Genomic DNA, 14,044 nt, shown 5'->3' with positions numbered 1-14,044 from the left:
ACTAGCTGCTCTGGAGTCCCCCGAAAGGGGTGGCGAGCCCCTCAACGTAGTGGAACGCTTGCTCAAGACTTCTGCACCCCACTCTTCCCCAGTAGGGACCACCCTCCAAGCCTCTCATGCAAGGGCCTTTTGGTCGAGGACTTGCTCTGAAGAATGACCCTCAGATACCACCACCGCCTGTTTACGAGCCTCCTGGTACCTGTTAATGATGGAATTGACAGTGTTGCAGAACAGGCCAGAAGGCACAAGCGGGGCATTAATGAGGAACAATCAGTCCTTTTCTTTAATGTCGGACAGGGTCAACCAAAGAAGACTCTGTCCCAATGGCACAGGCGGTCTCCCTAGTGGCTCAGAGAGACAAATCAGTGGTTCAGAAATATCTTCAGATTTTATTTCTTCACCTTCATCTAACTCCTTTAGGTGGCTTGGTATGCCTGTAACACTGCCATGGTGTGCAGACACACACCAGCCTGACCTGCCACCGTATACCCCTTGCCCACCAAACTAGATGTCGTACGTAACGTCTTGGAGGGCAATGCCGAAGCCTTTAAGGACGATGCAGCTCTAGGGGATAGATAGATCACAAGCGTCTGTTCCACCCAGGGCATCGCCTTATAGCTGTGGTCACTAACCCCCAACGCATTTGCATACTGATAAGAGACAGAAAAAAAAAAGTGACAAGAATGGTCAGCTTACTCTGCACAAAGCATTCATCCAACTTGCTTTCCTCTGTGGGCCAATTAATATTTAACTTAGACACGACATGAGTAACCACTTCCCTCCAACAACTCCTAATACTGGGCTGAATGAGGGGGCGAATCTTCATCAGTGCCCTCCACATCAACCTCCTCGGAGATAAGACACCGCAGAGTGGGATTTGGTTCCCCGAGAGATTGGGCATTGGATCTGTCATGTGAGGAAGGAAATAGGGATGCAGCAGCCGCTCAGCTTCGGCTGAAGCAGAACTTGCACGTGTGCAGAACACGGGTGAAGGCTTCCTCCTCGTAGAGAGTATTCCGGGAGCAAAGCGAGTGCAATGAAATAAAAGACATTGTGACCAAGGGAGGGTAGGGAGCACACAGCCTGAAACGATATCCGCTTTCGTCTTTATGTCTAGGTTAGGTTTTCTCTGCAGCCTTAGACATGATATTACTTTCTTTATTTTTGAGGTGGGGGGGGGGGTAAGACATCCAACATCAAAAGAGAGTCACAGAATGAAAAGTATGACTGACACATCACTGAGCGCTTGCTGAATGATAGAAAGCTGATGCCGGTTTCACCGCACATGCTTTTATAGCTTCCTGGTCATTACATTACCCGCCTGTGTCCTCTCACTCTTCCATTGGACTAATTACACATGTGATTCAGAGCATGGTCATGCTGAAGGTCTTCCCATGGCGTTTTCCGACGCAGCTTCAGTTCCTGAAGGAGAACTCAAATATCTCAGTAGTTCACTGATGGCATTCTTGAAAGTATTCTTCAGCTACTACTTTTACACTTAAAAGTCATTTAAGTTTACTTTAATATATTAACAAATGGGCAAGTTTTCTTTCAAGTAGTATTAAAATAGTACACATACAAGTATACTACTAGTGCAGTGATGTTATGTAATTTTCTAAAATAGAATGTGCATACATATGCTGGTGTACTACATAAAAAAGCCAATATGTTTTAAAATAAATGAAAATAAGATAATAAGATGATAAGTTATTAAAAGGTACAGTATTTAACTCTATCAAGTATATTTTGATCAAAATATTAAGTTAACATAACCCAAATATATGTTGACTTAAAGTATGTTTAAAATAATTACAGTGATAGCACACTTGTAGAAACATTTTGTAACGGAAAAAATACCTCACTCAAGGAAGGGATACTTAATTGAGGACATTAAGGTCCTTAATAAAGTCTTAATGCAACCATTTTAAAGAAAAAATATGTTTTGTTGTAGCTTTTGGAGCAAGGGCACTGCAAAAAGTGCTCGGCTTGGACTGCACGTGTGTACTCTGTTGAGGCCTCTTTTTTGTCTGCTTGAGTAAATGCACAGACTGTTATGTTAATGGTTGTTTTGATGACTATCCATGTAAACATGATTTGTTTCTGACCCACTCTTCACCCCAAACCAGAGCAGGTTCAAGACTTCTTCCAAAGGTAATGGCAGTATTGCTTGGTCCCCTCGCCATATTGGCTCAAATGCATCAGCAATTGCACTTATTATTTTCATGACTAAGAAAATTGTAGAGTCACACTGAAGGCATCAATGGCTATTTGACCAAGAAGGAGAGTGATGGGGTGCTGCGCCAGATGACCTGGCCTCCACAGTCACCGGACGTGAACCCAATCGAGATGGTTTGAATGAATGAATGAATGAATTTCGAACATAAACATAAAACAAGTAAAAAAAGAAAGTAAACTGAAAATAAAAAGACAAACAAACCAAACAATTAATGATAATAATATGAAACCAGCATGTCCGAAAAGGAGTAGGATGAAGCATAAGCTTATTAAAACCTTCCCCTTCTCCACTATTCAATAAACAATCAGTTTTCCCTAATGAACATATTTACATAATACCTATCTACAAAAAATAGAAAATAAATAAAATAAGAAAACAAATACATAAATTATTTTTTTTACCGATTGCTAAATCCCTTCCTCCTCCCTATACCTTGTGAAAACCATATGTTTGTACTGCTTCTTAAACTGGGTCATGCTTGGACATAGCTTAACCTCCACACCCAAACTGTTCCACAACCTCACTCCACAAACAGAAAAGAAAAAAAAAAATCTTTTATTGTTGTACGTACCCGCTGATATTTTAAATTAAGCTCCCCTCTCTGTTAAAAAACAATTTTTGTATATTTCCAGGAAGTTTTTTGTGTATTGCTTTGTGCATGATTTGTGCTGTTTGAAAATGAACCAGATCAATGAATTTTAATATTTTTGATTTTAAGAAAAGTAAATTTGTGTGCTCTCTGTAACCAGTATTATGTATTATTCTTAAGGCTCTTTTCTGCAATATGAATAGTGATTGTATTGAACATTTATAAGTATTGCCCCAAACCTCTGCACAGTAATGTAAATATGGTAAAATCAATGAACAATAGAGAATGTGGAGTGATTTATGGTCCAGAATGTGTCTTGCTTTACTAAGAACAGAAATACTCCTTGAAAATTTGCTGTGTGTGACTTCCAGTTTATTTTATCATCAATTATTACCCCAAGAAACTTATTTTCATTTACTATTTCAATGCCCACCCCATCTATTTGTATCTGTACCTGTGTATTCTTATTGCAATTACTGAATAATATGAATTTGGTTTTACTTAAGTTTAATGAAAATTTGTTTCTATCAAACCACATTTTCATTTTGCACATTTCAGAAGTAATCCTCCCCAGTAGTTCATGCAAATCTCCCCCAAAACAGAAAATACTAGTGTCATCTGCAAATAGTACTATTTTTTATGTTTTTGAAATGTTGCATATATCATTGATATAAAGTAAAAACAGTTTTGGACCTAATACTGACCCCTGGGGGACGCCACAAACAATGTCCAAGCATGATGATGAATATTCACCCAATTTCACAAATTGTTTTCTGTTGCTTAAATAACTTCTCACCCAGTGCAATACTAACCCCCTAATCCCATACCGTTCCAGTTTAGGGGTTTATGGGTGAGCTAGACCACAGACGAAAGGCAAAAGGGCCAACAAGTGCTAAGCATCTCCCGGGGAACTCCTTCAAGACTTGTTGGAAGACCATTTCATATATATACATTCTTTTTTATTATTATTTTTTTGGACCCACTTTATATTAAGTGGCCTTAACTACTATGTACTTACATTTTAATTAATAATTTAGTACAATGTATAAACATGTTTTTACATTGTACTTATATTAAAAAATATAAGTTTTACAATACAACATGAACACAATGTAAGTACATAGTAGTTAAGGCCACCTAATATAAAGTGGGACCATTATTTATTTATTTTTTTTAAGTGGAAATCACTTTACTAAATAATGTAAACTTGACTGTTTTACTTTAAACCACAAACCCAGAGTATTCCATCACTCAGGGACTATGATGGGCTTCAAATATCATAGAGGTCTGAGAAAAGAGGGTGAAGGGAGCAATAATATTTGAAGAGAGTTTTCAAGGTCTGCTTTTTTAAAGAGCTAATCTCAGTGCATGAGAATAATGTATCAAAAATGCTATTCCACATAATTTCTCCAATAAAATGTGCTATTTTATTTGATTGTATTTTTTTATGAATATAACTTAATTAGATTGTTACATATATGCTTAAAATATGTATTATCTGAAAACAAGTTAAAAATATTTGCTTCTGAAGCAAAGTATATTGACTGATCTATTGATGTTTTTTTTTTTATTAGATGGTTTTTTTATGTTTTTTTAAAGGTAAATAAGACATAAATACTGATACTATATATATATATATATATATATATATATATATATATATATATATATATATATATATATATACATACATACACATTTTATCTTCACTTATGTGCAATCACATAACATTTATTTACCAGTATAGTCGACACCACCAGCGATCTGTTGGAGAGAGAATCCGTCACATTGGCTGCTTTTCCCTTCTGGTGTTCTGTCATGTTCAAACCACTCGCAGGATCCCATGTCCCAATCTGCAAAAAACACGTTATGTTTTCATAAATCTATGACTTGATACAAAAAGAAGATGAATACTTCAATAACGCAATAAATAGCACTTTCCAACATCCAAAGAGTTCTTTTCTAGTGCCATATAATCTATAAAACAGTTTCAATGAATGTTATCAAGGTTCTTTACTCATTGGGACATTATTTATGTAGAGGCTTTAAAGGAAGTAATGTGAAGACCATGCTATCATGCACAAGAGAGAAAAACAGAGAGATGGAAAAGAGAGAGAGAGAGAGAGTAAATGAGAATTGCTTCAGCGGACCAGAGAACTGGGATCCCATTCTTCCATTCTCATTTACTTCAGAGGACCCTCTCGATAACTGACAACTCAAAACAAGATGACAAAGTGCAGACGTTCTCACACATTCAGCCATCAGAAAACAAAGTACTTCAGAAAATGCACAGCCTGTAGTTTGTAATTGCAAATCACCTGTTTAATTCAGTCTTCATAAGGCTAAAGGGCTACTAAGGGCCTTATTATTAATGGAATGAATTATTCATGAAGGTGTAGAAACACGTGGAAGAGAACCGGGAGGTCATGGTTTGCTTACAGACTGTATTTATATGTGTGTGTGAGGAGGATTCTTATTGTCTGTTATTATGTGGCAGGCTGAGTGTGGGTATTTTCTGGTTTGGAAGGACAGCAGGTACATTACTAAGAACGTGAAACCAAAGGAATTCAGCACCTTCTCTAGCCCCTCTTCCTTCAGGCTGATCACATCCAGATCGAAATCTGTCCTCAGGCCATTAGTCCTGTTGAAATTTATCCGTCCGGTCAAACCATCCCAGTGAGCCTAGGGTAAGAAAAATATTAATCATAACCATCCTGCAACATCCGATGAATTCTTCCTTGCAAACAGTGAAAATATGTAATTTAGCAAAATGTAAGTTTCACACTTTTATATGCATCAAATCTGATCTTCAGGACAGATAATCCTCACTGCCATATGAATTTAGATCTGTTTGTTAAGACTAGGGTTATTATAGTAAACTAAACTAATTTGAAATAAATTACACTTTATTTCAAATAAAATAAAATCTAAAAAACAATACATTTATTTAATTCCAGCTTCTGGTGAAGTTAAGGCAACCCTAATTTTCTAATTTTCTTTCAGTTTAACTTGATGTACTAAAATTACTAAAATTAAATACAATTAAAATATAATAATACTATTTTATTAATGATATAATATATAATATATACTACAATTATATATAATAATAATAATAATAATAATAATTATATATATATATATATATATATATATATATATATATATATATATATATATATTAAAGTCTGAATTAATTGCCCCAAGGGGATTAAAAATGTTCAAACCTAAACTAAACTACACACACACACATACACACACACACACTGTGTACTGTGCAAAAGTCTTAAGCCACTAGTATTTTCACCAAAAAATTATGTTTTTGAGTCATGTAAAAACGTTTGTTTCTTTATGGGAACAGATTTGGAGAAATGTAGCATTACATCACTTCCTCACCAATGTTATTCAGTTATTTCTATATTTTGCTGTAGTGTGTCAGTAGAAAATATCAGTTACATTTCCAAACATTATTTTTGCCATTAATTGTAATAATCCAGTGAGTTTGCACAAGGAGTCTGACAGCAGCCAGTGCTCCACACAATCTGTCTGGAATAACATGAAGAAACAAACTGAGACAGACTCAATCCAGAAGAACTGTGGCAATATCTGCAAGACCCTTCAAGAAACCTACCTGCAAATCTATCTGAAAAACAATGCGCAAGTGCACCTAGGTCAAATACATAGCATAATGTGGTCACACTAAATATGTATTTAATTTAGTTAGGTTAATAGACGTTAATTAATAAAATCTATTTATTACATTATTTGTGACGGCAGCCGCACTTTACAGCATTTTTATACAAGTGTCTAAAACGTCTCGGTTACGTATGGTAACCCTCGTTCCCTGAAGGAGGGAACAGAGACGTCACGTTGATGACCGCTGAAATCTACTTCAAGTGTAAACTAAACGAGCCAATACACACTGGCATGCAATTATTGCATCCAGCTGCCGCTGATCACAGGCAAGGCAGCAGGTGCAATGCATACCAGGTTTTCCCTTACGTAACTGAGACGTTCCCTTTCAGTCGGTCACTCTCATTGTCACGTCGATGACCGACGAAATTGGGATCCCTACCAAAGCACCATGGGTGCTACTCCTTCCAGTGCCCTTTGCGAGCTACCTGCACCCCTATTAGGTGTAGGCCGGGGCTCAGAACAAGTAGTTCCACTCACCATTGTCAAAGCACTACCTCACTGGGTGAGATTGGATGATACTGGAAAAACGTACCTGTTCCATTTGGAGGCCATATCATTCTCGAAGGAGTTTTCGGCAGCAAAAGAACAAAAGACTTACAGTATTTCAGTCTGTGTGTATTGAATTTATTTAATACATGACTTTCACAATTTGAGTTGAATTACTGAAATAAATGAACTTTTCCTTGACAATCTAATTTACCGAGAAGCACCCATATAAATTAAAATTAAATTAAATTAAATGTATGCATTTAGCAGACACTTTTATCCAAAGCGACTTACATTGCATTCAGGCTAACGATTTTTATGTTTATAATTGTGTGTCTAAATGTCTTTTTGGCTTTCTCTTTACCACCCATGTTTTATAGTGGTTGTCAGTGTATTATAAGGTACAAAAAGTTTGTCAGTTCCCCTTCAAGGGAACATCGAACTGCGTCGAATGACACTTTGGGGCGACACTCAGCGTAGCGCCTCTGAAGTATGGTCGCCTCCTTCGCAGGGCCCGCAGTAAATCAATGTCGACTGTTAGGTCTCATGTCAGCAGCATCCAATATCATTCCATTCGGTCTCCTGTACATGAGGCCCTTGCAGTGGTGGTTGAAAACCAAGGGGTTCTCCCCGAGGGGAAACCGGTTTAGCATGACCAGGGTTACGCGCAGATGCCTTCGTTCCCTGGAAGAGAGCTTGGTTTCTCTCCCAAGGTTCTGTGCTGGGAGCGTAATGTCGCCGGAAAGTCGTCTCGACAGATGCCTCCCTCATGGGCTGGGGCACGGTCATGGATGGCCGCTTTACGATAGGTCTATGGCAGGACCATCATTCCTCCTAAACAGTCACAAGTATTTACTATAAGCATGACGAGCACAAGCAGTTTCACAAGTTGTGTGCATCCCTGCCCATGTTATTTCACTGGTGGGGACACACACCGTATGTCTGTGCACTGTTTGGGAGTGCAGCATGTGCATGCAGCTCTCGAGGGGGCTGCTTGCGAGAATTTCCTGAGGCTGCGCGGCAATGCTCTTCATGGGGCTCACAGATGGATCTGGCGGGGGATCTCGAGACTGCCGAGGCATTCTCTTGCGATTCATCCGCCAGTTCCGATGCTCTCTCGTTTCGTGCAGAAGCCTGCCCTGCGGCTTCTTCTGCACGAGTGGAAAGCCCGATGCTTGAACTGTCTGCTCCCGAGGAAGTAGACGTGCTCAGCATCGAAGGTGGGGATTTTGGGCATGACTCGCCACCCCATGTCCCCCAAATATGAGGAGCTGGTGGAGGTTGTCTCTCGCGCAGTGGCCTGTCTTAATATCAGTTGGCCACATGAGAGGCAGGAAAAGCTTATTGAAAGCAGGTTTTCTAACTATAATGTCGTCGTCGAAAGGTTTCAGGAGGCGGAGAAACAGTCTGCAGCCTTCAGACAATACCTCCCTCGCCGCTCGAAGCCTAAGAAGCCTGCTTCAAGTGGGCAGCCGCAGCCATCTGCCAGCTCCTCCACCTACAGATAGGCGCAAAAAGAGAGTGTCGCTTTTAGAGCCCCCCCTCATGCAGCCTGGGGGCATAGACAACACTCTCAGCTGAAGCCTCAGCCGGGCGACCTGAGGGCCGTCCTGCAGGCGAAGAAGGCTTCAACAAAGAGGTCCTAGCCAGCCTAGGCCCTCTGCGGGCGTCGATCTGGGGGGAGTGATCGAGGTCGCCTCTTCCGCGGAGCCCGCAGGAAATCGATGTCGACTGTTAGGTCTCATGGCAGCAGCATCCAATATCATTCCCTTCGGTCTCCTGCACGAGGCCCTTGCAGATGATCCTGTGTTATTAGCTTTTACAGGTTGTTATCCAGGGATAACATACCTCAGAATCAGAATCAAGTATTCCACAAAGCTGTGTAATAATACTCGATAACAACCGGTAAAAGATGATAGCACAGGCTAATCCGGGTAACTGAAGTTGGAACTGTACGCTCTCTAAGAAAAGTTTTTCTTCTTGGAAGCTTTGTATTTGGTTAGCTAATAAAATATTAAAACTCAATTAAATATTATGTGTTCAGTTATTTATTTATGTCATTCTGGTATCACAGACTCTCTCTCTTTACATACAAACGCAGCTGATACCATTTTGCCAAAATTGTTTTGTACACTGCAATGGATTATAAAATATAACTAACAAACTGGTAAGATTTTAAAACATTTTCATTTCAACTAATTTCAATATTTTGTATCTAATTATTCACTTCCGTGACAAGAAGCCATGTAATAAATGGGACAATGTGCATCCAACTGCTGGATGTACATTATCCCTTACATGATACATTCATATGCTTTATTAATGTAAATTTAAGTTAAATCCATACATTCCAAAAATGTTACTTTATTAATTAATTTATAAAAAATAAATAAAGGTCTGGCCACCACAAACGTTTTTCTTCTTCTTTTTCTTCTTCTTCTTCTTCTTATTATTTTTCTTCTCCTCCTCCTTCTTCTCCTTCTTCTTCTTCTTCTTCTTCTTCTTCATTTTCTTCTCTTAAAGATTGTAAACTATGTATCTGTTCTCAGGTCAGTGCCATGTATCCATCTATATTAGGGCTTTGACATTTTCAAAGCTTGTGAAATGTCATCAGACTAAGCTGTCCTCCAATTATCTGTTCTAACAAAACCTCAGCACAGCTTTCCCAGTCTTTTTACAGCTCTGAGCTCTACTTGTAGTCCAAAGGAGGGTGAGGGGTTCTGGGCCAGGGTCATCACAAGCAGAGATTTCAATCAATTTATGCACTGACTTAGGAAGAGCAGACCATCTTGCTTTTATGTATTTATATCTCCCTCGCTTTGCCTTTGGTCTTGGCTGGCTGGTTAAGATATCACGCACAGCAAATAAAGGCGGCTTTTTAGTCAGACTAAATATAGGCAGCATAATGACAGGAGAGTTCAGATTATCTGTCCTAGTTTTCCTGAAAATAGCACGAAGAAGAATCATTTCCAGAGATTAAGATAAATTCGCTGTCTTCTGCAGTAGTGCTCTCACTGTGCGGTATTCCAGGTCAGAAACAAGCAAACACACGAACTAACATGCAAGAGTAAATTGCAGCGGTTTCACAATGTATTTCACAATTTCTATATGAATTAAGTTCATTATAGATAAACCACTTTATTCATAGAAGTCATTTTCCTGGTGCAATTAACATTATTATGGCCTGCTTAACTTTTATTTATTTAAAATAATGTTTGTTTGTGTATTATATTGATCATGGCAGCAGTAAGGCATTAAACAATGGAGAAAACATAATGACCAGGCATAAATTTATCCACTCTGTGAAAACGAATGCTTTTTCAGCATTTAATAGAGTCAATTCCGGTAAGACTTCAGTCTCAGTAAAGATATATGTATGTCTGTAACAGCACCCAGAATCTGGACACTTCATGGTAACACTTAATTTTGCAGTGCCCTTTATATGTTACATGTACTTACTAAAATAACAGTAAATTATGCATAATTACATGAAAGGACACGTCAAGTAAAGTGTCCTTTTTACACATTACACTACTGTTCAAAAGTCTCACCAGGACATCCATTATTTGATCAAAAAAAAAAAAAAAAAAAATAGAACAATATTATTAAATTATAACAGTCTTCAGTGTCACATGATTCTTCAGAAATCATTAAAATATGCTGATTTGCTGCTCAAGCAATACTTCTTTATATTATAAATGCTGAAAGTTTGTTCCTTTCTTTTTTTGTAAAAATGTTTTAATTTTCAAGAAAATCCAGAAAATTTATTAATATTACTCTGTACTTATTTGTGTAATTACACTGTAACAAGGACACACTGAAAACATGTTTAAGCCCATTCTGCAATATGTTTTATTGCAGCATACAAAATATTATGAAATAGGTGAAAATATTTGAATGTATAGGTTAACTGAAATAGGTGAAATATTAGAAATAATAATAATTATTATTTTGCCTCGGCAAATAATGAAAATAGCTTTTAAGTTAAAAATAATAATACAAATAAAAATACAGAAAATAAACCAGAAAATGTAAGTAAATTAATAAAATAGAACTAATTTAAAATAAACTAAATACCAATATGCAATACAATATTAATAGAATATACATGGTATTCAGGGACATTTTACAAATTTTTTTATTTATTTGTGCCGTTATGGCAATGCTAAAACATCATATCAGCAGGGTGAAATTCATTCTTGGTGAACAGAGTGATGTGCAGTACCTCTTTGATGAGCGTCATGAAGCGGTTGCCAAAGCGCCAGGGCTTGTGGCGGTTACACTGGAGTGAACTGACAGTGATTTGAGGAGACTGCTGGACGGCCACGGCCACCACATGTACCGCATCATACATCAGGGCAGCATCTGTCTGGAAACACACACAGTCACATGTCAATCGACATGCTCTCTGACAGTAATTAATCAAGCCTCAAAAACAGGTTAAACTCCAGTGTCATGAGCTATGATTGGTGTATATTCAACTCAACGACCAATCACAGAGAATGAGAGGGTGTTAGAGCAGCCTTCAGCTGACTGCCACACAAACTGACAGCCCTCCATACCAGAGACCTCTCATACCACAGACCAAAATAAAATCTAATTAGTGTTTGCCTTGGATGATTGATAAGCAATCACAACACCTCCCAGAATGGGCCGGTATGGAAATCATGCCTGAGGGGTCTTCAGAAATTGCTATCCTGTCAAATAAATCATTGTCATTTTCCAGCTTTTGTCTCTGATTGTCTGCTGCAAGTTTTTGGCTAAAGATGGCTCTGTCCTAATAATGCTGCAACTTCACGCAAGCCTATTTGTATGTTTGCAACAAAATAAATCATAGTCAAAGATTACAGACAGACTGCAATTAGACCAAGAATTAAGGACCAAAACCAATCTACGGAGTTGAAAAGAGTAGCAAAACCTTGAGAGCTGTATGTTTGAATTTGGAAATTTTACAATAAATATCCGTTCTGATTTGAATTTCATTGGTCAGGTATTCTGCTCTCTTGCATCTGCATTTACAAGTGTACAAGTGAGTACTACAACATCAATATTACAAAAAGTAGCAAAGTCAAGGTGTACTGCAAGACTTGAGAGACTGTGAATGGCAACTCTAGAAACTGCAGTACAAAAGTAAAATTGTAATACATATCTGTGTCTGTATTTTTAGTTCATGTGAATGTAATTTAAACAATTGTAACCATTTATCTCCAACTTCGAATAAAAAAATGCATGGGTATTTTAACTGTCAATTTGCAAATTGAAGCTTTTTAGCTTTTCCCATCAGATCTATGGGTGTAAACTTACATATGTGGATATAGTTTACATACATTACATATAGGATATAGTTGAGTGTTTATTCATTTTATTAAAATTATCTAACTATCAATTGATACAACTGCTCAAAATGATGAGAAACTTTTGAATTACTCTTGATGCATAGCTTTTATGGAAACTGATAAACAATATTCCATGTTTAGATGGTAAATGGTAAAGGGACTGCATTTATATAGCGCTTTCAACAGACCACATGGCCATCCAAAGTGCTTTAAAATTTGCCTCACATTCACCCATTCACACAACGACTGCGGTGTCAGCCATTCAAGGTGCCATCCAGCTCGTCGGGAGCAGCTGGGGTTAGGTGTCTTGCTCAAGGACACCTCGACACTTGGTCAGGTGGAGCCGGGGATTGAATCACCAACCTTCCTGTTTGTAGACAACCTACATGAACCACTGAGCCACTGCCGCCCCCACTGCTGATTGATTTCACATATTTGTAACCTTATATAAGTAAGATGGAATAGAAGGGGACAAGCACCCCTTTTGAGAGGTGGCCATGGGCCTCAGTTAAGAGGTGTGGGTAATCGTGGCAGAGGACAAGACCCAAACCTAGACACTGGCAGCAACAGCAAAGGGTGTCAAATCAAATTAGAGCTGTAGTTGTAGACTATGTCATAAATCATGGCTGGACAATGAGTGCAGCAGCTACAATGTTTCAACCATATCTCAGAAGATCATCTGTGCCCTCGATCACCAGAACTTTCCGCAGTGAGAACCGTTAAAAGTATTCAGAATCCACTACAGTTTAAGCTACTTGAGAATCTAACAGTAAATTAGTGTATACCGCATGGCAGTGTTTACCCCATAGTGTGACGTGATTTCTGTAAATTTGTTCTTATGGTGACTTTCTTCCTGCAGAATAGAGACTAAGCCAAAAATTCTGACTGACCAACAAGAGCAGGCTGTGGTCAATTTGGTTTGGTCCAGAAATGATATTCGCCTTACAGAAATTCGGCATCACATCTTGGACAATGGCAACGTTTTCAGCAATGTGGAAGCCATAAGTTTGCCAACTATTGCTCGGGTGCTGAAAAGACATCAGGTGTTTTTAAAACAACTATACCATGTGCCTTTTGAAAGAAACACAGATGGAGTGAAGCAACTGAGGACTGAGTATGTTAAGGAATGAAACATTTGTCTGTTTTGGGTTGCAGAAAAAAAAAACATTCTTCATTATTGTAATCAGTAATTGTATTTGTCTTTTTAGAGGGTGATGGAGCTGGATCTTGATGAAAACCATCACAAATTCATATTTTTGGATGAGGCAGGCTTTAACCTGGCCAAGACAAGGAGAGGTTTGAATTTAATTGGCCAGCAGGCAACAGTCTAAGTACCTGGACAGCGTGGAGCCAATATCACCATGTGTGCAGCTATATAAGAAGATGGAGGTTGGACGAGAACCTCAGGTTGGGTTATATAATGCAGCTCACACATAGCCTTCCTTAAGGAGCTAAATCAGGTCTGTAGAGCTGATGGTGTGACCTACGTAATAGTTTTAGGGGAATTCATGGCCTAATGGTTAGAGAGTTTGACTCCTAACCCTAAGGTTGTGGGTTCGAGTCTTGGGCCAGCAATACGATGACTTAGGTGCCCTCGAACAAGGCACTGAACCCCGAACTGCTCCCCGGGTGCCGCAGCATAATTGGCTGCCCACTGCTCCAGGTGTGTGTGTTCACTGCTGTGTGTGTGCACTTTGGATG

At 38.5% G+C, this 14,044-nt stretch overlaps 1 protein-coding gene across 1 annotated transcript in view; it reads right to left on the bottom strand.

The window, feature by feature from the left end:
* Positions 1 to 14,044, bottom strand: part of LOC113097456 (glutamate receptor ionotropic, kainate 2-like) — a 158,892-nt gene that overhangs the window by 81,746 nt on the left and 63,102 nt on the right. The window contains exons 5-7 of the mRNA XM_026262686.1: positions 11,233 to 11,376; positions 5,400 to 5,507; positions 4,565 to 4,678 (exon numbers count right to left, since the gene is read on the bottom strand). Coding sequence (XP_026118471.1) covers positions 4,565 to 4,678; positions 5,400 to 5,507; positions 11,233 to 11,376 — 366 coding nt within the window. The remainder of the gene's footprint in view (positions 1 to 4,564; positions 4,679 to 5,399; positions 5,508 to 11,232; positions 11,377 to 14,044) is intronic.

Source organism: Carassius auratus, unplaced genomic scaffold (genome assembly GCF_003368295.1).
Source record: "Carassius auratus strain Wakin unplaced genomic scaffold, ASM336829v1 scaf_tig00216278, whole genome shotgun sequence".
Taxonomy (NCBI): domain Eukaryota; kingdom Metazoa; phylum Chordata; class Actinopteri; order Cypriniformes; family Cyprinidae; genus Carassius; species Carassius auratus.
This window is presented reverse-complemented; position numbering and strand designations above follow the sequence as displayed.